The sequence below is a fragment of the Parus major genome, chromosome 4A (assembly GCF_001522545.3).
Source record: "Parus major isolate Abel chromosome 4A, Parus_major1.1, whole genome shotgun sequence".
NCBI lineage: Eukaryota > Metazoa > Chordata > Aves > Passeriformes > Paridae > Parus > Parus major.
The window spans coordinates 15,207,062-15,229,801 of NC_031772.1; the positions used below are offsets into that span (position 1 = coordinate 15,207,062).

The 22,740-nt window shown below is 47.9% G+C and overlaps 1 protein-coding gene across 3 annotated transcripts; it reads left to right on the forward strand.

The window, feature by feature from the left end:
* The first annotated feature begins 1,098 nt into the window (after positions 1-1,098).
* Positions 1,099-22,044, forward strand: IL13RA2 (interleukin 13 receptor subunit alpha 2). 3 transcript variants are annotated; one of them, XM_015626450.2, is made up of 10 exons: positions 1,099-1,164; positions 10,156-10,282; positions 13,033-13,187; positions 15,215-15,368; positions 15,868-15,988; positions 17,753-17,937; positions 18,915-19,027; positions 19,859-20,003; positions 20,647-20,749; positions 21,691-22,044. In XM_015626450.2, exons 1-10 carry the CDS (start codon positions 1,162-1,164, stop codon positions 21,731-21,733), a joined length of 1,149 nt encoding a protein of 382 aa, XP_015481936.1. In that variant the 5' UTR covers positions 1,099-1,161; the 3' UTR covers positions 21,734-22,044. The 3 variants fall into 3 exon arrangements, with proteins under 3 accessions (XP_015481936.1, XP_015481935.1, XP_015481937.1); XM_015626449.2 differs by having other exon boundaries at positions 1,101-1,164; positions 18,915-19,072; XM_015626451.2 differs by lacking the exon at positions 1,099-1,164 and having other exon boundaries at positions 9,827-10,282; positions 18,915-19,072.
* The last annotated feature ends 696 nt before the right edge of the window (positions 22,045-22,740 follow it).

The following is a 22,740-nucleotide window of genomic DNA, read 5'->3' on the forward strand; positions in this document are numbered from 1 at the left end:
AGGGATTTCAGTGCCACCAGAACAGCCTGGTCTACCCTTTTCCCCTCATCATATTTCCTAATCGTATTTCCAGCTGCGGAACAAACCTATGTAAGAACATCCACAAACCTGGTGAAATCAAACCTCTTCCCAATGTCACTGGCCAGTTGGTGCTGGGAAGACCCAGCTGTGCCTCTGAGAGTACAAGTCCTGTGAGCACATCCTTCAGCACAATGGTTCATAGCTGGAGAGCCAGCTCGGGATCTCCTCAGGATGGAAGTCTGAGCTGTCAGTGAATCAGCTGGATCCCACCAGCATCACATCCCGCCTGAAAGTGCTCGAGGCAGCTTTTTCCATGTGCTGAGTTGCTGTCTGAAAGCTGCAGTCATCTGGTCATGACCATGATCAAAACATATCTCACGTGAAATAACAATGGAGCAAGGCTTTTCTTTGGGGAAGGAGCCCCATCCAATTTGAAAGAACCCAGTGAAAACCAAGAAAAAAAATTCTGATTAGATAAAAAGTGTTTTGCTTTCTGACACTTGCACTGTTTTTTTTGGGTTTTTCCCCCATAAATGATGGGGAAATGTCCAGCTGCCATCTGCCTGTGGACACCTGTGCCCAGCTGAGCTGCTGCTGTCAGTCCAGGCAGAGCTGCAGCACCACATCGCAGGAGATGGGAGCGGGGAGACCCATGAGCTCCAAGACCAGCCAGGATTGCCAAGCTTTTCCCACCTGCAGGACACAGAGCCCCCAGCCAGAGCCCAGACCCCAACAGCAGGAGCCCCTCCCTGCTGGGGTCTCCTGTGGCACTGTCCCACAGCCAGGCAGGGCTCCTCAGGCCACCCCAGCCCAGGGTTTCCCAGTGCAAAGCAGCCTGTGGTGATGGGAGGTCCCTCTCACACGGTGGAGGGGCTGTGTGCTCCTGCCCACACTGCCTGCCAGGGGATGTGGAGCTGGACAGCTGCAGCACTTCGTGCCTGCCCTATTTCTTCACGAGCATCCTACACACAGAACACTTCCAGGCTGCCTGGTCAGATGCAGCTGATCAAAGCTCACTCTCTAGAAACATATGCAGGAGGGTTTTTTTCATTTTGCTCTTCCAGCTTCCCTTTTTTTTAAGAGCTAATAAGTATTTTGTCTTAACACATTACCTGGCTTCAAGGAAAATCCCAAAGTGTGATGGTAAGTTATAATTACTTTATATTATGATTTTATTTTGTGTCTGTGTGTGTGTTTGAAACTCTCCATAGCTGTTCAGTTGTAGTGCAGAATATGGATTTATGCATACCATAATTTCTATATAAACTTGAAAGAGTTTTCCAGCACCTCTTTATTTTTAAGTGGCACTGAAAATGTTCTTATGTTCTTGAAATAACTTTGGTTGCATCTGCTCAAAGTGCAGGGTGATGTTAAAATTGCAGATTTTCAGACAGTTATGTATGTGTGTGTGTGTTTACACCATTGTTGCACCCATATGTGTCCCATCCCTTTCAAGCCACATTCTGGCTGCTCTGAAATTCTTCCAGTGATCATTCCTTAAGTACCTGCCCACATTTTTGATTTTATGGGAAGATTTAAACAGCTTTTCATATAATGAGCAGCCTTTAGGCTTGTCCTAATCCAGCACTGGCTTGCTGATAAGAGCTGTCAGCAGATACCATGGAAGGGCTGTCTGTCCCAGCCAAGCAGTTATTCTGGGCTAACTCTTCTCTCCCGGGGGAGGTGTCAAAGATCTGCCTCTGAAAAGAACAATCCATTCAGCATTTTTGGACTGTCTTTTATTTTTTTTTTAATAATTTCTTGTCAGTTTGTTCACTGTCAGGCCAATTTGTGCTTGTAGCATTTCACGAAGCAGCTTTCAACACCAGTAAGTTGCTGATGTGAGCAATAAAGGCTTGGGCTGCTGTTTGCATTGGTGATCCCTGGCATCAGGGACAGGGAAGGCACAGGAGAGCAGCCCAGCCCTGCTGCCCCCTCAGACTCCAGGAGAACCTCCTGTCCCCAGGGAAAAAGCTGTTTCATATGCCCAGGGTTGTAGCTCAGGGTTCTAGGACCAGTTTGTGAGGATGACCTGGACCTTGCCCTTTCTCCTGCATGTGCCTGCTCAGGCACTGATCCTGTGCCCATCCCTCGGGGGGCTGCCACATCCTGCTCTTGGCAGGATTAGTCTCTGGCTCCAAGGTGCTCCAGGGCTCCCTGGCTGACCACGTCTCCCAGCCATCCTCCCCGGGGTGCCTGGCTGTCCTGGCAGCCCTGTGGATGTCCTTTTTCAGCAGTGACTGTGGGGTGACGGCTGCTCCACCCTGGCAGACCCTGCCCTGCCCTGCCCAGCAGCGCTCCAGCCCCACTGGAGACAAAGGCAGGAAGCAAAACTGAAGACTGGGAATAGCCAGTTCCCCTGGCAGCCCAGGGCAGGGCATTCAACTGTACAGAATATCTGTTTTTTTCACTTATTAGTCTCATTGCACAGTGTTTGCACCAGAACACCTCTGCCAACATCTCTGTAAACTCTCTGGTGCAAGGAGTTTAAAGGAGAAGAAAAGGGATATTTATTTTTCTTATCCCAAGGGCTTGGAGGCTTGTGGAGGACAAATCCATTTTAAAAGACAAGGCAGAGAAGAAGAAACCAGGAGGTAATTCTCACTTTAAGATGGCCTGGACGGAGCATTGGCTCCCTTTGCTGCCTGTGCCAGAGCCACCAGAGGCAGCTGATCCCTGCCTGTCAGGGTCCCTGCTTTGCCCATCATGTTGCCTTCCCCATCACCCACCCCCAGGACCAGCCTGCAGAGTGCTGCCAGCCTTCTTTCCATAGTTACTGGGACAGCATTTCACGTGAAATGTTTCTGCCTTAATAACTACTCTCAACCTGGTTTTTTGTATGTCTGTCTAATTCTGGAGCAACCTGAAAATGAGATTGGAAGTGCTTAACACTGGGGATAATTACTTTTACCACAAAAGTAATTACTTTTGGGGGCAAATGCTGCTGGGATCAAATTGGTACAAGGGAGGGCAGATGGCCAGTGGAGATGGTGGTTGCCTGGCAGCAGGATGTGCTGGAAGGAGGCTGGGCTGAGACCTGGGTGTTCAACACAGGAAAAAGGCTGAGCGTGGCCCTGGCAGGAGAGAGGTGTCAGCACCTCCAGGATTTAGCACTGAAGGAGATTGAACACCTGGCTGCCATCGGTCACCTCACTCTGGTGACAAAACTGCTCTCATGGAAAGGAGCAGGTTCCTGGCACGGTGCCACACTCTGGTTTTCAGCTACAGGATGGCAGCCAGCCTGGGAGCTCACTCTGCCCACTGTGGCTGCACCTCAGACTGCTTCAGGGGTGCACCACCATTCAACACTTCTGCCTTTCCAGGTAAACTCAGTCTTGAGGCCACGCTCAAAGCCATGTGGTGGGAAGATTTTAGTCTTTCCTAAGGCAGCCTTGGGCCAGGTGAGGGACCATTGTATTCATCTGCCCCCTCAGCAGGCTGGTGGATTTGGTGGGAGGAATAAAATGGAGAGTGTTTTCTAGCTCTTAATGAACACCCACAAGGTCAGAGCCTGGTGCCCAGGAGGCTGTGGTTGGCTCCTGCCCAACCTGCAGGACAGGCAGGGGGAGATGGTGTGGGTGAGAAAGATCTGTCTTTGGATGTCTTCAATTTCTGTGCTCCAGAGTGGCTCAGTCCATTGGATACAAGGTGTTATTTCTGCCTGCTCTTGCCTGAAGAGCAGAAAGTGGTCCTGGAGCAGCCTTGGGCTTTCCTGCGTGGGTTCAGCAGCTCCCCCTGACACTGAGCAGCTCAGATCCGAGTCTGCAGGTAGGGTGGAACAGGAACAACAGGGAAATGGTCCCTTTCTCAGGACAGGGATACACAGATCTTCCCTGTACACTCCATTTCCCCTGGCAGGACCCATTGCAGCCAGTGCTGATGGTGCTGGGACCAGCCAGGTCTGCCAAGAGCAGCCACATGGCAGAGCTCTGTCTGCAGGAATGGGAACGGTGGCTCTTTCCCCCCACACTCCTTCTGGGAGCTGTGGCAGAGCATTCCTGTTCTGGAGATAATTTATACCTTCTTTTACATCTCCCTCTGGGTGTATCCATGGCCTGTTGCAGTGGTTGCTCTGCCAGCTTTGTGTCTTCAGTTCTTTCTGTAATGCCTTGCTGCATTTAATGGCAGAATTTGGGCCCTGGAATTCCGGGCTGTGCTCCTATTCCCCTTCCAGCATCTCCCCAGCCTGCCCTGCACACCCCCAGCTCCTGGAGCCCTTCTTTTCCTGCAGGCTGATTCCCAGGCACTGCTATGCACTTTGGTCAGCGCTGTCTAATTCCTCAGCCTGCTTTGTAATTCTTTTCTACAAAAGTTTTACGTGCTCTGCTGTTCCAGGGCAGAGTCACTGAGTTCTTTATTAAACCTGACACTGTGCCATGACAAGAACTACATTATTCTCATGGTCTCTGATAAACCTAAGCCCAGCTGCATCAGAGGGAGAGGCAGAGCAAGTCCTTGTGTGGGCAAAGGGTACGTGCAGGCTGCAGAAGAAATTTCCCCAGGAGCCAAAGATGACTCAGTGTGAAGACAGGAGCCAGCAGGTTGTGGATACTTGGGTCAGGGTGTGCTCCCAAGGCAGCAGACACAGCAGACACAGCACATAGAAACCATTCCATCAGGAATTGCAGGAAACTGATGATGGATTTGGGTAAGGGGTGCCTCATAGGCAGTGGAGAGGCTGCCACAGAGTCGTCTGAAGGGCAGAGGGGGTGTGTGACATTTGACTTTGGGCTGGATGGGTCTTTCTGGAACTGAAAGCACTGATTACAGAAAGCAAAGATTTCAGAGGAGTCAGCTCCATGCCTCTGCCTTGTTGGCTCACGTGATCCAGGCATATTCAAACAGCTGCTGTCCCTTCACAAGATGTCATCTAAGTCAGGATAGTAGCCATCAGCAAAGAAATATGGAAAACTGAGCTCTCCACTCACCAGAAAAATAAATATTGACACTGGGCATTGCTAGAGAGTCTGGATTCCTTCCATCATTTCCTGAAATCCCATAACAGCCATAAGTGTTTAATTTATGAATGCAAAGAAGGGATTTCTTTTCTTGCAACATTCTGTCTTGCCAATGCCCTGTGCTCCTTTTGCTGGCACTTGTCCTTGTGGTGATGTCCCCTCTCCAGTGCAATCCATAACCCTGTGCTGGAGGCCACGGGTCTGCTTGGAATTACCGAGTCCTTCATCCCGGCGCCTCGGAAAGAGCTTGTTTAATGCAAGTTCTGTAAAAGAGACTGATTTCCCTGAAACATGAGGCAGTTAAGAGGCTTTTATAAATCATCCATTTTCCATGCCACTGGCAATTTCAAAACTATCCTTCTGGATCAAATGAAACACGCTATTTTATACCAAATGGTCTGTTCATAGCTGGAGCCTTTCAGTTCTTATTTTGGTGATTAGGAAGCTGCTTCTAAACACAGAGGTTGCAAAGTTGAAAGCTTTTATTTTTGTTGGAAGATATGGCATCCCAATATTTTAACCAAGGTTTACAATGCATTGCTTGACAGAATCAATTTAGCACAAATGGCATGAATATATCAAATATATTTCAACCCAAAAGGATTTGGCCCATTTTTTATATTTAGCTCCATTAATGATCTTTGCCAACTGCTTTGCCATTTTGCAGTGAAGTATTTCAGCAATGATGCTGCTGTTCCTTTATTTCCTCAAACAGAAGCAGTTTTTTACAGAAGGGCTTTTTAATTTCTGCATGCAGCTGCATATCTGTCATAGTCCAGGAACCCAGCTCAGGGGTTTCTCATCTCTTTGAAATCTCTTATTCAGCATGGTGGTCCCTTTACACGCTTGCATTCCCTCAGCTTTAGTGCTTTCATTGATCTTGCCCCCACAGAGCCGCTGTGGGGCTCGGGGAGCTGACCAGGCTGTGGGAGGAGGAGGAGGAAATATTCCTGAGCACACAGGGACTCCAGGACTCAGTCACCCAGCTGACAAATCCTAAAAAATCTCATTCATGAGCAAACCCCACGAGTCAACTTCCAAATGCTGTTGCAGCAGGGAAGGCAGACAATGAAAGGGGAACAATCCTGTGGCTTTTCTCGCTGCTGGGCTCAGGGGAGCTTTGCTGCTGACACCAGGGGCCTCCAAGGAGGGGTGGGCACAGGGACACAGGAGGGGCTGAGCCCAGCCAGCAGTGATGCAACTGGGCTTGACTCACTGCACAGAGCTTTGGCAGGGCTTGCTGGTGAGCCAGAGTTGGTCTGGTTTTATTTATGTCTTCTGCCATGAGCTTGTCGTCACCTTATGATGGATTTTTATTTTTTTTTTTTTGCAACTTAATCCCATTTACAGAACAGTTAATTATATGCAAATCACCTGCCTGTCCCCGCCCTGACCTCGGGGCCCTGAGGCTCTGTTCCAGCACACATAGCAGGGATTGTCCCTGCCTGTCCCACAGCTTGCTGGGACCCTGCTCACAGCCACAGTCACTGAGGTTGGTACCAGCCAAGCTCTGAGCCTGTGCTGAGCTCTGCTCTGGGCCTCTGATGTCTCTCCCACCCATGGGCAGTTCCTCCCCTCAGCTTTGCTGGAATGGGCATGGATCCTCTCCAGTGTGCCCTCAGCTGGAGGATGCAGCAGCACTGGCAGGGGCAGGAACAGAGCAGGGAGAGCAGGTGCCAGCACAGTGACACAAGGAGAGGAAGGGAAAAGCACCTGTAGTATCTAGGGAGGACATGGCCAGAGAGCTGGACCAGGGCACTGCTCAGCACAGAGCTGCACTCTCTGCTCCTTCCCGGGTGCTCCAGTGCTGCTGGATGTGTGCAGGATGTGTATTGTTGCAAATCCCAGCTATGCATATTTTCCAACCTAATTTTCTCAAGAATTGACCCAGTTCTTGCATTTGGAAGCTGACATTCTTCACTGTACTGGCAAATGTTTCTTATTTGTTTCAAACAACATGTCCAGTGTGATCTTTTCTGCTTAAATAGCTTACACAACGGGAATACGTGAATGCTAAATTCTAATCTTGCATAACTCTGAAAGTAGGGCCATACATACCAGCAGTAAGGGACTTTTTTCCCCATCCTTTGCAGGAAGTAAGAGGGAAAAGCCAGCAGTGTGTAATTTCAGTGAAGGGACAGCCCACCCATGATCCCCTTACCCCCAGAATTCACAGGGCTCTCAAGGTGACAGTGTTAGCACCACACATTTCTGTGTGTCTGCCCACACGCACATGGAGAAGACACCTGGCACCTGGGAAGGGGCCTGATCCTGCCTTTGCTGCTCCAAAGCATTCCCACTGGCAACAACTGAGAAGTGGAAACACATTCCTTCAGGCCTTAAATCATAGAGGGACACCCTAAGTCTTGTACAGGCGCTTGGAGGACACTTTTTTTCCTAACAAGAAACCCTCCTTCAGTTCCTGGTGCCATTTCTCATGCCCTTTGTATGCCTGAAGTCTTTCTCAATATGCCTAAATTTGGCCATGGGAAGAGTCAGCCTGAGCCACAGCTCAATGCTTGTCAGGGCATGAGCAGCACAGCCCTGCTCTTCCCGAAACACCCCCTTGTCCCTCCTGGAGGGGCTCACTGCAGCCAGGTTCCTTCAGCTCACAGGAGGCGTCACGGCCATCAATGACTCCTGCAGGACTGGCCATGACCTCGGATGATCCTCAGCGGATCAGCAGGAGCCATCAGATGCTTTTTCAGCAAGGTGTATTTGGTGACAGATTTCTCACTTGGGTAAACCAGGTGTGGTTGAAGCACTGGCCCCTTGCAGAGCTCTCCAGGCTGGGGCAAGGGGGGCCTTGCAGGAAAGGAGGGATGAAGTGAAAGGTGAAGAGCGAGGCTGTACAGAGCTCATGGCTGAATGCCTGGCCACAGCAGAGGGGCAAGGAGAGGAACAATTCACTGGATTTCCTGCAGAGCCCCACGAGCCAGGACAGGCTGGACTTGTCCCAGAGGCAGCAGCTTTGGGGAAGGCTCTGCAGCGGCTCTCACTGGGGGTGTGACACACACACTGGGACACCCCGCTGGAGCCACATGGGCCGAGACCCTGCGTGGGGCTGCAGGGAGCAGTGGGGCTGGGGCTGCCAGCTGCTGGGGACAGCTGAGCATCACCACCTCCAGCAGACATCCTGCACTGATTTTGCCATTTAGTTGTCATCTTAATGAATCACTTCAATATTTCAAACACGCCTTTGACTCACTTGAGCACATAACAGCAACAATTAACACCAGCACCTCATAAATCCCAGCAATGTTCCCTCTGGTGCTTAGTAAAGCCTCTGGCTTTGTGGCCAATGCAATGCAACATCTGATCCCTGGGGAGAACAGAGAGGAGTCTTCAAAAACACCACAAGATTTCTGTGAAATGCAAAGCTTTGAGCCATGGAGCTGCTGCCCCACACTCCAGGGATAGATGGGCTCCCACGCACTTAGAGCTCCAGGTAAGAGCACTTCGATGGTTTTAAACCTCTCTGTGGAAGCATTTGTTTATTTTTACTTGCCTTGTGAAATCATATGGCTATATTCAAATAACTATACTGGAAATGAAAAGCTTTCTGCGCTAACATGCACGCGCAGTCCTTGGATGCTGCTGCTCACCAGCTCTGAGTTAGAGCTGCTGCTTCTCCCAGCTCTGTAAAGCAGCTCTCCTTGTCACTGCATCCTCAGAACTTTCTGAAACAGACTCACTGCCTACAGCCAGGTTTGTACTGACACTAGTTTTATCCTATGTTTGATAAGTTAAAGAAGTAATTCCCATGATTTCTTCTGCCTACACATTCTCGCTTCACAATGAAACAGAAAGATTACTGCTAGTGTTGTAATAATAATACTTATATAATAACTATACTTATGTGATGGATTTATGTGATGTAATAGTTACAATTATGGGATGGGCTGGGGGGATTTGTTATTAATTTAAATTGAAAATTTGCTGTTAAAATCGTTGTGTATTTTTAGTTGCTGCTATGTGTGGCCAGCTCGAATTTCTGGTTTATTTTAAACACATACAGATACCCTGGCCAGCACCACCTGCCTCCTTCTCTGGCTCCCCTGAGCCACTTCTTTCAGTGATGGAGGGTTTTTGTTGGCTCCAGTCCTCAGATTCCTAAAGATCCCTCTGACTTGAAGTTCTGTCGCTTAGCAGAGCCCCAGTTTCACATTGCTGCATGGCAGCTGTGGATGCTGAGGAGGAAGCAGCTGTGCCAGAGTCTGACCTGGGATTTCACCTTCTTGAGCCAGGCTTGTGTGGGTTGAGTGTGGGTTAAGTGTGTGGGTATAAAGTGAGTTCATTTTCTGAATAGATCTCGGTGATAAATTGCATGCTCACATTGAGGTTGCCAAGTTCTTACTCAAGTGGAGCTCAAGCAGTGGCCTCAAGGTTTCAGGAAAATTAATGTCTATATCTATACCTACTTATATACCTAGATCTGTATATATATCTAATCTATATCTCTGTCTTCATCCTCCATCTCTATCTAATCTATACCCACACCTGTATCTATATGAAGAAAATTAAAACCCTGTCAGAATCCACGTGCTTTCTGGCATAGGGAAGCATGGGCTGTCTGTAGGCAGTAATTTGTACCCACCTTTAGCATGAAATCTGAAGGAAGGAGCAGCACCCTCCCTGGAAACTGCTCCTCTCCCTCTCAGTCCCCATCTTCCCTCCAGCAGATTTGCACAGGAATAGAAATTTGTCCCCTTCAAATATTGCCATGACAACTAAGAAGGATTCTCACAAGCATTCCTGCCATTCCTACCAAGGCCTGAAACAGCAAAGGCAAAAGGTGGGAATAGTTGTATAAGATGTATCTCTTTATTGGATAAGGCAAGGCTCAGGCATTCTGTTTTCATTCTTTTTAAATGAAAAATATCATTGGTCCAAGGCACTTCCTGTGGCAGGGGTTGAATCACTTCCACAGAAGACGTGAGACAGCGGGCTGGTGATTGAAGTACTGACACACTTCTGGAGAGTGTACTCAGCTGGCCAGAAACCATTTCAAATGAAATTGTGCTTGGCCATCACCAAAAGTCTGAAAGAGAAGTCCTCTGGGAAATGATTAATCAGCCCTGGTAAACAAGGAAAGCCAGGCTTATTGTCAGTGCTGAGCCTGCCGAGGGACTAGCAGGGCAGTGCTGCAGCTTTGGACTCTGCTGTGTCTCCACAGCCCCTCCACCCGTGCCACAGGACCGCTCTCCTGACCAGCCCTGACCTCATGGCTCCCTGGAGGCTTCCCGTGCTCCCCATGGCTCTGCTGTGGGGCTGCCTGCTGGCCTCCTGCTCCCCCAGCACAGGTAAAGCCCAGCGTGCTCTCGTGTCGCTGCTTCGTGTTCACTTGGGCCCTTTGGGGTTTGTCCTTCAGCCAGAGCTTTTCTTCTCTGTGTGTGCATTGCTGTGTGAGTGGCTGGTTTGTAAACCTGCAAACCATTGTCTAAAGATGTGATGTGTTTAGTGGCTGTTTTTCTGAGTGAATTTGAAAGGAGAGGAGACTGGTGCACGGCAAATATATTTTTTGTTTGATAGAGAGTTATCAAATATAAACACTGCCCATAAATGCTTCTGAGCATGGTCCCAGACAGACAGACTGTGCAAAGGGGTAAGAAACACAAGGCTTATTTGTACTTGGAGAGTAATGCTTCTAAGAGAATACTGCTGTGCAAGCTATCATTCATGGCAGTGGCACTTCAAGCACCCTTTGCTTCAAGCCCTGGAGCACCTCTTTGCTGCACTGCACCTGCTGGCTCCTCTGGCACCTGGCACTTTGCACCCAGAGAGATGGTGAGCAGCTCTGGCCCTCCCTGATGGAAGCAGTGCATGGTGCAGAGCTGAAAACCTGCCCAGGGTTCTCCCCTGAGGTGAGACTGCCTGTCCTGCCAGCCAGCAGGCACAGAAAGCTGCTGGCAAAGCCCCTGTTGGTGCTGCTGCCTTTGAAATGGGCTCCAAAAAACAAAAGTGCCACCTCCACCCCTCTGAGCAGCACAGGGAAGTGCAGACATAGAGGGGGGACATAAGGGGGGACAGCTGGCTGGCTGCTGGCTTTCCACTGGCAAGGTAGGTGGAAAGTTGCAAAGCCCACCTGCTGCAGAGGGCATGGGGTGGACAGAGGGGGTGGTGGCAGCTGGGGACAAGCAGGGTTTGTTACCAAAGCGGTGATGGTGGTGGCAGTGTGCCTGGGAGCCAGGAGGGGTGACTGTGAGGGCTGTGGCTGTCTCACAGCCAGCTCAGCATTACCTGACTCACCACCACAGACATCAGGGGGAGAAGCTGTTAGTTTGGCTTTTTCCAAGAAACATCCAGGAGCAGCTTCCTTCAAGGCTGCATGATGAAATAAAGTGAAATTTCTAGTCCTGTATGTTCTGTTTCTAGTTCTGTGTGAGTGATGTGAGTGAGACTGGGAATGTATTATTGTGAAAATTAGAAACTGCAAGAGGCAGTGCTGGCATTTCAAAAACAATCAAATCCCAGAATGCAAGCAACATCCCAAAGAGAAGTTTTTCTCTTCCCTCTGAAATCCAGTCAAAATTTATTTTGCAAGAATTGCTGTTTACAATTGCAACTGTTTTAAAATATATTGCTGTTTTGCTCAAGCTCATGATGTAAATAAATTTCAGAGCATTCTCCTATCCAGTCAGAAATTCCAGTTCTGACCAATCTAATCCTCTCTTGACATCTTATCATGACAAAGGCTAGCAACTTTCTCTTCCTTGTTTGCACTTCTGTGAGGCTCAGCATTTATACACTGAGGAGGAGCCTCCCAAGCACTTGGTTCAGTATCCTCCTAAATACGTGTCCTAGATCACCATCTACTGTAGTAAAAAATCTCCCATGGAGCTTCATGTATTGGCAAAAGTGGGATTTTCAAACTGATGCCTGGAGTGTGTTTTATTTGGGAAAATTTCTGTAGAAGAAACAAATCCTCCAGCAATGTACCCTGAAAACTTTCCAGGGAGCACGTTAAATCTGGATTTATGTCACCATCTTCCACTGAAAAATATCCTATGGTTTGCTCTCACAATGGATTTATTAAAAGAATAAAAGAAAAAAATGGTGTAAATCCTGATGAAGACATGAAAAAGGTGTTAGAAAAGCCAGTAATCTGCAGGCCAGATTCAAAGGGAGAATGGTGGTAATTCTGGACTGACACTGCCAGGACATGGGCTCCAAATTCCTGTAAAATAAACTATATCATGCAATGAATAATTGGTAGAAACCAAATGGATAATCTCAGCTCTAGACAGTGTAAAAAAATTACCTTAGATGTTGGCAAAAACTGGCTTTGTTCAGCTAATAAAACTGAGCAGCGAAACAGTTTTTTCATGTGAATGACAAATCCATATAGAGCTGGACCTTTAGGACATGTCTTAGTATGGAATTCATCCATACTTTCTTATTTATTGACATATATCAGCACCTTAAAATACCTTTATAAAAGCCAGATCAACTGTAAAGGCACATTTTTGTATAGCTGATAGATGTCCAAAATAAGAATTATTCTGATTCTCTGCTTTCTGCCTTTTTGTTTTGCCCTGTTTTGTTTTGTTTTTTCTAAATACCTTTAACATGAAAGGAATATTTAAAGCAATATTTGTGATGTGTGTCTGTTATGGCAAAGGAATACAAATCCTCCTGACAGCTTTGATCTGTCAACCTGTGTTGGTGTTTGTGCTGAACACAATGTTTGCAGAGGTAAGTGTCCTGAAAGTTGGTAAATATCAGGGGTTGAAGGTAAGCAAACAAAGGACATGAAAGGTCATTCCAAGACAGCAGTTTTGCTTAAAATATCTTGGAAAAGAGTGTCAAAAAGTGGCATTCTGTGTGCCTTTTCAATGATCCTTGAGTGCTTTCTCTGAGCACCAGCTAAAGCTGTTTTTGGGGGTGGGCAGGAGCAGAGCTGGTGTGTGTTTGTTGAGGAGAGGGCATTAAAGCATGAAACACTTCACATCCAGCAGCTGCATTTCAACAAATCATATCAACAATTTCATCACTGCTTTGGTTTGTTTCCTTCACTTTGACACTGTTTTACCCTCTGCTTTGTTTTTTAAAGTGGTTGCTCCCCCACGAGACCTTCGGATCACTGATCCTGGACTCCTGGGCTCTCTGGATGTCGAGTGGAAATCTCCGCCCCACGAGCAAACCTTCAACGAATGCACAGTGAAATACAAGTTTGAGTATCGCAACACTGGAGACAGAGACTGGAAGGTAGGGCAAAGCATGAATTAATCCTCCCAAACCAGAGCTACTGTTCTGCCTTTACTTCATGGACACATTTATGTTTGCAGTTCAAGGAGGAGTGGAACCGAAGCCATTCCAACCAGACTGTTTCAGTGGTTTGAACTGGAATGTGTTCTGAAATGTAATAGCAGCAGCAGCCAGGGAAGGGGTTCTTTCTGTCACAGGGCTTTTGCTTTTGGGTGTTTGCTGCCCAAAAGAATTCAATAACATTCCTCATTGTAATAGAAAAAAAATAAATTACATTTTTCTAAAGCATCTTTACGGGGCTTGAACTGAAACAACAGATCCTTAGGGATGCAGAGTGGTGAACAAATTAAAGTTAAATTTCATTAATTATCCTAACACTCTAAAAATCCCTCTATCCAGAATTGTGTTCCTGATTACCATTTGCTTCTCTCTTTTAGATATGGTTGACTCTGACTTGGGTCTTTGATAAAATTGTCAGTCATCTCTCACTGATGTGTAGCAGGGCAGTAGCAGGCACAGCACAGGAAGGGTTGTTGGAATGTATTCTGTGAGTGCTTAGAAGATGAAAGCTGCTGCAGGGTTTAGGAAGGTAAATGGAGTGGGGAGAGGAGAAACCCAGCAGTGGGGGCTGTCTGGTTGGCACAAAGTACTGAGGAACACATGAAAAATATGCTGAGGATGTCCCTCAACAACCAAAAATACAGATTGAAATCTTGAAAGAAAAAGGGATTTTTTTGCACATTCCTAAGGCAGGAGAGCTAGAGGGCTTGCCAGCTCAAGAGAGTGGGAAGAGAGAGGAGCAATCAGTCTGGCTGGCAGTGCTGGGCAGCCCAGCTCACCTGCTGCACCCACCTGAGGCAGCAAAGCTGGGGCTGCCAGGCTGTGCTCAGCCCCCACAGAAATGAGGTTCAGCCCAGCCATCCCACAGGAGCCTGCAGAGGGGGAAAATCCAGTTTCAGCTACAGATTGTGATTGCAAGGGCAAAGGGAACATCTTGGACCTGATGCTGGTCATGACACGATCTCAGTTGTGCAAATCCCTCCAGGATGATTTTAACTGCAATTTCAAAGAAAAACATAAGCAGTTTCAAAAACCACACCAGAATTCCTGAAATCACGAGTAACAAAAGTTTTTCATATGAGGCAGATGTACAGGCTAGAGCAAAATCACCTCTGACACCTTGCCAAAATCCTGACCTCAGTTAAGGTCATGAAGAACAGTCGGGCTGAGGAAAATCCTTTGGACATCAGCAGAAGCAAACATCATTGATATCTGTTAGAAATAGCTGGCTCAACACAGCTCTGTCACCTGGGGAGTGCTGAGGCCAGCCTGACTGTGGGCTGTGCCACTGCTGCTCCCACTGCACCACATGGATGCATTTTATGGCACAGATGCATTTTATGGCACATTACCTCTGTCCTACATGGGCTAACACAACACTTTGTCTCATCATTTGTTGTAAACCTTGTCAACTTAATTTTCCTTGCATAAAGTGAAGGGGAGTAAGTCTGAGATAAAAAAAAAATAGAAAAACCTTTGAAGGGGGTGCTCAGAAAGTTGCCCCAAAGGCCAAGGTGGGTGGTACACAGTGGTGGGTGAGCCCATGCTGCAGTGCCTGGCTGCTGGTCCACCCTTTCAGGGGGTGCTTGTGCTTCCCACAGCAACCATACAGGACTCATTGTTCTGTTTCTGATTATTTAAAAAAATGCCTTTTATGTGGATTTGTGGTGGAATCCTCCTCAGGTCATCCTCAGTGCTCCCTGCTGCTGGGGGTGCCAGTAATCAGCTCGCTGTGCCTCGTCCTTGCTGTGTCCTGTGGGGTGAAGGGACTCACAGCCAGCAGGGCTGGGCACAGCAGGTGTAAATTAATGCTGGAGGAGCACTGGGCGAGTGAGGCAGGACAGAAATATAGAGAGACAACAGAGCACACCAACGAGGCTTTGCAGCTGGAGTGAGAGCAAGGGTACCTAATTCTGCAGCCCACTTAGTGACAGAAGAGGTGCTTAAAAAGTCTGTCTTTCAACCAGGTTATTTTTACTAGGAAGCTAAAATTCAGAGTTGGATTTGACCTCAGCAGGACTGCTGAAGTGAGGGTGCAGACACTGCTCAAAGGAGGGTGTACAGATGATGTGGAGCTGCAGAGTGACTGGATCTATGCAACCTTTCAGATCCCACCACAAGGTCAGGAGCAGTCTGGGGTACCTGGTGCAGTTTTGTGCTTTGCATGAGCCTGTTGCATGAACCAGTGCTGGCTTGGGGGTTCCTGGTTGGATAAGTTATTGCAGGGCTTTCTGATGTTTACGACACTGGAGCAGCTCTGCCATCAAAGGCTGTGGTTGGGGTTGCTGGATAACTGGGGCTTGTGTCCCTCTGCCCATGTCCAAGCTCTGCTCAGCTGCCCTGCAAGAGCTCCACTGCTGAATGAAAAGGTCAGTTAAGCATCTTTCTGCTCTAGGATGGACTGGCTTTTATGAGAAAAAGAGCACTTGGCAGTAAAACTAATAATGCTGACTGGCTGCCTTTTCCTTTCTTTTTCCTTTCTTTTTCCTTTCTTTTTCCTTTCTTTTCATTTTCTATCTTTCAATTGCAGCACATGGTTATTCAGAGGCATAAATCTGTATTTTTGCTGCGTCTTACCAGTGCACTGTTAAATAGTGGTTATTTCCTTCTCATTTGACAGGAAAACTTGAATCAGCAGTCCAGAATTTCCACTGCATCTATCATGACTGGGAATACCTGAAGTGCACCTGGGAACCAGGTCTCCTCACACCTCATGGTGTACATTATGGGCTGTATTATTGGTATGTAACAGCAAAATAGGAAAACATCCAGGCAGCAATCAAGTGAACCACTCAGAGTACAAAAATGCCACAGTAAATATGCTTTTATAGTTGGCAGTGCTATTGTCCAATTCACCCAGAATGAGCCAAAATAATATCCCTAGCAATATCCATGGCTTCTAACAAGAAAACACCTAAGCCTTTCTTACTTTCTTAAAATCAGGCCCATGCTGATCTTTGCCAGGAAATGTCTTCTCACTTCCTCCCTTCTCTTTACTCATCCCCAGATGATGTTCTCTGCATGTTGTCCACCATAAAGACTTGCATTTGTTTTTATTTTTTTTCTGAACACACCTGTTCTGGCTGCACATTTCCTATGATCCTATGATCACAGTGCATTTATCTCAACTGGACAGGATTTAGCATGAGGATACCAAGCTCAGTGAACCCTAGATACAGAATGGAACTTCTCAGCAACTCGGAGTTTTAGTGTTCAAATATATTTTCATAGCCTCAGCACATCTCATACAAGCAAACATTCTGCCACAAGGTAATAATAATACATATTTTTCACCTGTTTCTTTTAAACTGGTGCCTAAATTCTGTTCTGCAGGATAAACATAGCTAGAATTAGTGGTTTGGGAAAAATTAAATACCATATTTGTGCTTCAGCTCCCATGATGTTATGGAAAGGATGACTTAGACTGGGTTTTGTGCCACTGGGCTGTGTGGAGAAAAGCACAGACACATTTTAAAGAGATTCTGTGTAGTTCTTGGAAATAGTCTTCAAAGAGAAACAGCAGCTCAAAACCATTTTGCTAAGTGCAAAGATCTGCTTGAAGGAAACCATGGAAATGCATGATTCATGCCAAAATAGAAAACAAACACCAAAAAAAAAAAAATCCAACCTTGATTTAATTGCCAGGCATTTGGATCTGGGTCCCATTTTATCACAAGATTGGGTGGACACCACAGCATCTTTTGATCCCTGTGAGCAAATTTTTATAGTACTAGAACATGAAGTTTTTCCCCCAAACATAATGTGCTATGCAGGGAGACTTTTATTAGGTCTGGAGCACAGGGGCCAAATTCAGCCCTGCCTTGAGGGCACAAAGCAGCAGGAGCCTTAAAAGGTAGCATGAAACACCAGTCAGTATTTCCAGGGTACAGCCAGCAGCTCAGCTTTGGGGAGGGGCCCCCAAAGGCAGAAGGGACAGGGTTGTGGTTGCACATTTAGAGCAAACAGCAAACCCCTTCCTAGCTCCCATCCTGAGTTTCCATGGAGAGCCATGGGAACTACCTGCAGTCAGCCAGAGCAGCTCAGCAGCACTCAGTACATCCATGGCACATGTCACCTGCCTAAAAACTGCCTAAAACCACTTTTTTTTGGCTTGGGAGGTGACCTTTCTGCAACTCCAGTCTCCATGACCGATGGTGCAGGAAGGGCCCTGGGGAACAGGACTGTCCTCATGAGTAGAGACCAGACCTTTCCCCAGCTCCAGTCACACAGTGGTACCTCTTGTGCTCCAGGAATGGGCTTGGGGAGAGCCTGGAGCGACCTTAAAACCAACCTGAGAAGCTGTCTGTACATGTTAATTGGGTTTTTTTATCTTCTCCACACTTTTGCCATAGCAGGAGTCCAGGTGACTGATCCACAGCACTGTACTTTGGACAAAGGCTGGGATATAGGCAACACTTGAGCCTTCAGTCCAATCTTAAAAAAAAATCTCCTACTAAGTAGTGATTTGCTTTGGTTACATTTTCTGTTTCCCTTCCCACCGCTAGGTACGAGGGGCTGGACCACGCGGTGCAGTGCGATCACTACATCCAGGAGCACGGCATGAACGTCGGCTGCGTGCTGCACAACCTCAGCCAGGCAGAATACCAGGATCTGAATGTTTGTGTCAATGGGTCAGCAGCAGCCACCCTGCTACGGCCACTCTACACCACCCTTCGCCTTCACAACCTCGGTAATGATGGCAGGGAAGCCACAGGGGACCCTGGGGGCCACCACACGCCCCAGGCCCATGTCCTGCGTAGGGGTCTCAGTGAAATGCCTTTCCCCTGGGGAGGGGCTGTGCTATGTGCCAAGCAGGACTGCAGTTTCCAGCAGTGTTTGCAGGCAAGCAACAGCACCCAGCACAACCCTGGAGGGTCAGTGGGTGCTGCTGGACAACCCGGGACATAAATGGCCTGCTGGGCATGTGGCAGAGCAGCTATGGGTTTTTTGGCTCTAGCAGCACAGACACAGAGATATCTTCATTTACTCCTGCTGGAATTGAAACTGCTGCACTCCTTGCAAACACAGGAGAGATCTCTGGGCTTTGCTGTTCAAACCAAGCTAAGGTCTGGGGTGATCTGACTGCGAGGTATGATGGGGTCTGTCTGAGCAGAGATGGAATTCAAGCCCATGAGAGACAGGGAAAGGGAGCAAAAAGCACGGCATGATGTGCAAACATTACATGCACTCAGTGTTTATTATGGGCACTCACCGTGCTGGTGCATTTACCTATGAGCCAGGACAAATAGCCACTTGTCCAGCTAAACCACTGGGCTAATGAGCAGGATTTCTGAATTCAATTAGTGCTGCCACGTGCTTCCTGTGCGGCTCTGAGCATCGGACATGAAGCTCTGTGGGCTGCAGGAGCCTGGGCCAGCAGAGCTGGGGTGTCACTGCAGGGACCGAGGCTGTCACAGCACGGCGGGCCCTGGGGGCACAGCGCTCACCCCACCGAGCTTCCAAACCCCAACCCAGGGCAAGGACCCGCCCGGGTGTCAGGGTAAAATGAACATCCCACCCTGCGGACTCGCTGACATCTCGCTCCTCCATCGCGGCTGGACGCCAGGCTCAGGGGAAAAGGGACGGGGGCTGGCCGAGACCGGCTGAAGCCTTTCCACCAGGTCCGAGCGAGCCTCTTGAGCTTCTCTCTTTGTTCTCCCCTCGCAGCAAAGCCCTCAGCCCCGGAGCAGCTGGTGGTGTCCGTGTCTGCAGCCGAGGAGCTCCTGGTGGCCTGGAGCCCCCCGGGCGGGCGAGTGCCGCCGCACTGCCTGGAGTACGAGGTGCAGGTGGCAGAAGATGCGGGGGAAGCAGCGGCCGCCTGGGCGGTAGGGACAGCAGCCGGGGAGGGCCGGGGAAGGGTCGGGGAAGGGCCGGGGAAGGGTCGGGAGCCCTGGCCGGGGGCACAGGCTGCAGCAGGGCTGAGATCCCCGGGCACGGGCCCCGGCGCTGGACAGCGCGGAGCGGCTGCGGCTCCGCACGAGTTCCTCCTTAACCCCCTGACCTCCAGCCGCAGCTCTGCTCTGGCAGGAACAGAGCCCGGCAGGAGCCTCCGAGACAGCATTTCTTCGGATCTCCTGCCTGTTATCGCAGAAAACTGCCATTGAGGAAATATAAGGCTTGCTGTGGTTTGTTTCCCTGAACAGGGTGGCATAACTTGGACCAATGGAACTATATTTCTAATCTTTCAAAAGGAGTGGCCCGGGTCAAAACATATCTTTTATGTGTGGTGTTTTTTCCTAGTATATTATCCAGGTGCAGTTTGGAGGCAAAAACAAAAAGGACTAATTAATCATTGGGGACATCTCTTTTTTAATTGCCATGTTCCACTCATGAGTTTTCTTAGGTAATTAAAAGATTCCAGAAATTAACAGGCATAAACTGCAACATACATGATGACGCCTCCAGAAGGTATTTTCAGTAGATTTGTCTTCACAGACATGTTATTTGCATTAGCTTGTACAAAACTATTGTGAAATCATTTAAAACTGCCAAAAGATAATCCAAAGGTTTACAGAGCCTGGACAGTGTGCAGCAACATCAGGCTACACCAAACAGATCCTGTTGGTGGCACGTAATTCCTTGATATTTCTTCTTTCTGTTTTGTTTCTCAGTTTGTGTCGACTCAAATGGAAACTGCTTTAACAATTTCCAGAGCAAATCAAAGCCACGTTTCATGTGTTCGTGTCAGGGGCAGAACAAACATTTTTTGTGCTGACCAAGGCTTTTGGAGTGAATGGACGCAGGATTGTTTCTCTGGTATGGAGCTCAAAGAAAATGGTGTTTCTTTAATAACCTTTCTAAAACCTGTTTGGGTGCAAGTGCTGATGGCTGCCCTGGGGATCTGCTGGTGTCCAGCACTGGAGATGGGGTGCTGGCTTCATTCACCTTCAACCTGCTCCAGCACAGCTGTTCCTACAGCTTTGCATCTCTAGTGCACTTAGCAGGCAAGCCCCAAAATATTCCTGCTTCTGCAGCAGCCCCTTTCCCTGCTGCACAGGGACAGCTGGCACAGAGCAGTGACTGCTGGGCAAGAGAGGGCACGGGGTACTTGCAGTGTCACCACAGGGCATCCTCCTGGCCCTCCTGCACCACAGATGAGCTCCTTTGAGCCCTGCAGGCTCTCTTGGGCTGTCCTGGTGTGCACTGGCTCTGCTGCAAGGTGCAGAAGGCAGGGGAGAGGCACATAGCAGTGAGAGAGGCACATGCCTCCATGTGCTGGAGATGTAATACCCTGGAGGACGATGTGACCCCACCCAGTAACATATACCTGTAACAAATAAACAAATAAAAACATGTAGGGTAATGTGGACAAGATGAGTTTGCATCTGAGCCCAAGCTTTGTAGGCGGTAATTTAATCTGTTCTAACATTTTCTTGTTTCCTGCCATTTATCTTTGCAGTGTCCACAAAAGAGGACAAGAAGCTATTTATCCTCATTCCAGTCATCCTGACTTTGTCAGTTAGCCTCATAATATTTATGTTGATTGGCCAGTACAAGAAAAGGTAAGCACCAAGGTAGCCTGTCCAAGCAATGTGCTTTTTTGTTGATGTCTGTAACTATTTATAACTACAGTTGTAACTGAAACGTCGCATTAGATGTCTAAGGGCCAAATATTAATAGGTGCTTTAAGATTGGACACCAAACAATAGTTCATTTTCAGTAAACAACCTTCCTGAGTGTGTCTGTTTCTGATATGAAATACCCCTACAGCAACCCATGAACTCACTGCAGAGACTCAAATACTGCTCATAAGAGCTCAGACTGCTTCTGTTAAATGCAGAAGTTACTTGCATGCACAGCAGCATAAATAAATCTATTACCATGCCCCAAACCACTTAAGAGCAGAGATTTGTCCTAGCTGTGTTAAAGCAGTGCCATTTTAATGGGATAAATCCTCATTCCTTTGGCACTCACATCCCAGCTGTTTACATTCATGTCAGTGATGGCACGAGGGGAAAGCAGATGAGTGGATGAATTTTTTACTGATGATAATTTCTTCAGGTGTGAGGGGTCACTTGGAGAGAACTGATCCCCCACAACTGACACCTGCTTTCTTTTCCTGATGGCTACGTAGCATAAGCAAGCAGGAAGCTTTTCTAACATGCCTTTTAAGGCATCACTCATGAGGGAGAACTGTCTCTAGAAATACCCTGGTGTGGTCCCCAGAGACGAGCTGACACCTGTTTGGCAGTCGAATGCACGGAGTCCCAAACACAAACTCCTTCATCTTTGCTTTTCACCCACCTTCCAAATGTTTTGGTTTGTGAAATTTGAACAAAACACAGATGCTAGTAGAGAAATCTGTGGAAAGCAAATGCTTCCTGCATTGCTACTGGGATGTGGCAATGTCTGACAGGGATGCTGGAGCAAATGTCTGACAGGGATGCTGGAGCATGTCCTCAGCCCTCTTGGAACTGGGAGTAACAGTCTGTGTCCCTTTCAGATCCCCAGCAGGAAAGCCATTGCATGGATCTGTGGGATGCTGACTCTGCCTGTGCCTGCTGCACTGCTTGTGTTCGGTGGCTGCTCATGGAACACCATCCCAAACACAGCCAAGGAGCCCTGAGCTTACTGCAGCCCAGATGGGCCTTCCCTGCCTGCTGCCACTTGTGAAGGCAGGTGTTGCAATCCCAGTCCTTAACGGGCTTAGGAAAACTGGAGGGGCTTAAACTGACTGCAGGAAAACCAGAAGAGATCCAAACTGACTCTGAAGCAAGGTGTTTCTGGTAACAGGACAAGGGAGAAAAAAAGAGGCAGTGGAAACTTTCATGAATAAAGATAACCACGTTGTTCTGTGGGCTTGTTTGGGTTTTTTCTTTTGTAAGGACTCCAGAAATCTGTCAGCAGGACACACACAGTGAAGGGCAGCACCTCACACAATGTGTGTGCATGCAAACACTTCTTTCCAGCCAGTGCCCCACCTTACTCTCACCAAGTCTCCCCTGTTCCCAAATGCTCAGCCTGCTGAGAGCGTCTAAATGCTGAACAGGAGCTACCTGAGCTATTTATTTCATCAGCTGATATGTCTTATCTGTTGAAAAGCTCAGGTGGAGAGGCCTTGAGAGAAACTTTTGCTATAAAGGGGCCTGACCACAGCTACTGCAAAGGACAGATGATTCAGAGAAGTGAGGGTCACTCCAGCAAATGTGACATGGGAATTTCTCTAGGGAGTAGACATTGGCACCAGAATTCAACCTGATGTTCTTCAACACCATGTGTAGTCAGGTGAGGAAATTGCTGACTGATTTTTTTAGGAATCATTCTCTATGATGATGATAGAAAAAAAAATTTAGAAGTGTCACTGGCTGAGTTATTCTTTTCCAAGCCCATTCTGGGTTCTTTAGCTTGAAGAACTAACCAAGTAAAAGACAGGGGTTTAGTGTGGTTTCATTTCATCAGAACAATCCTGAAAATGAGTTTTCTTGAAGGAGTATTTATTCAAAGTGGGAATTTCTAATGAACAGTGGAAGCTCAGAGAGAAAATCTAGTTTGT

What these genes read in the sequence shown, in the direction of transcription:
- IL13RA2 (XM_015626449.2), top strand. An exon ending in CTCCTGCTCCCCCAGCACAG is followed by an intron (nt 10,283 to 13,032) that starts GTAAAGCCCAGC and finishes TGTTTTTTAAAG; the next exon opens with TGGTTGCTCCCCCACGAGAC. An exon ending in CATTATGGGCTGTATTATTG is followed by an intron (nt 15,989 to 17,752) that starts GTATGTAACAGC and finishes TCCCACCGCTAG; the next exon opens with GTACGAGGGGCTGGACCACG.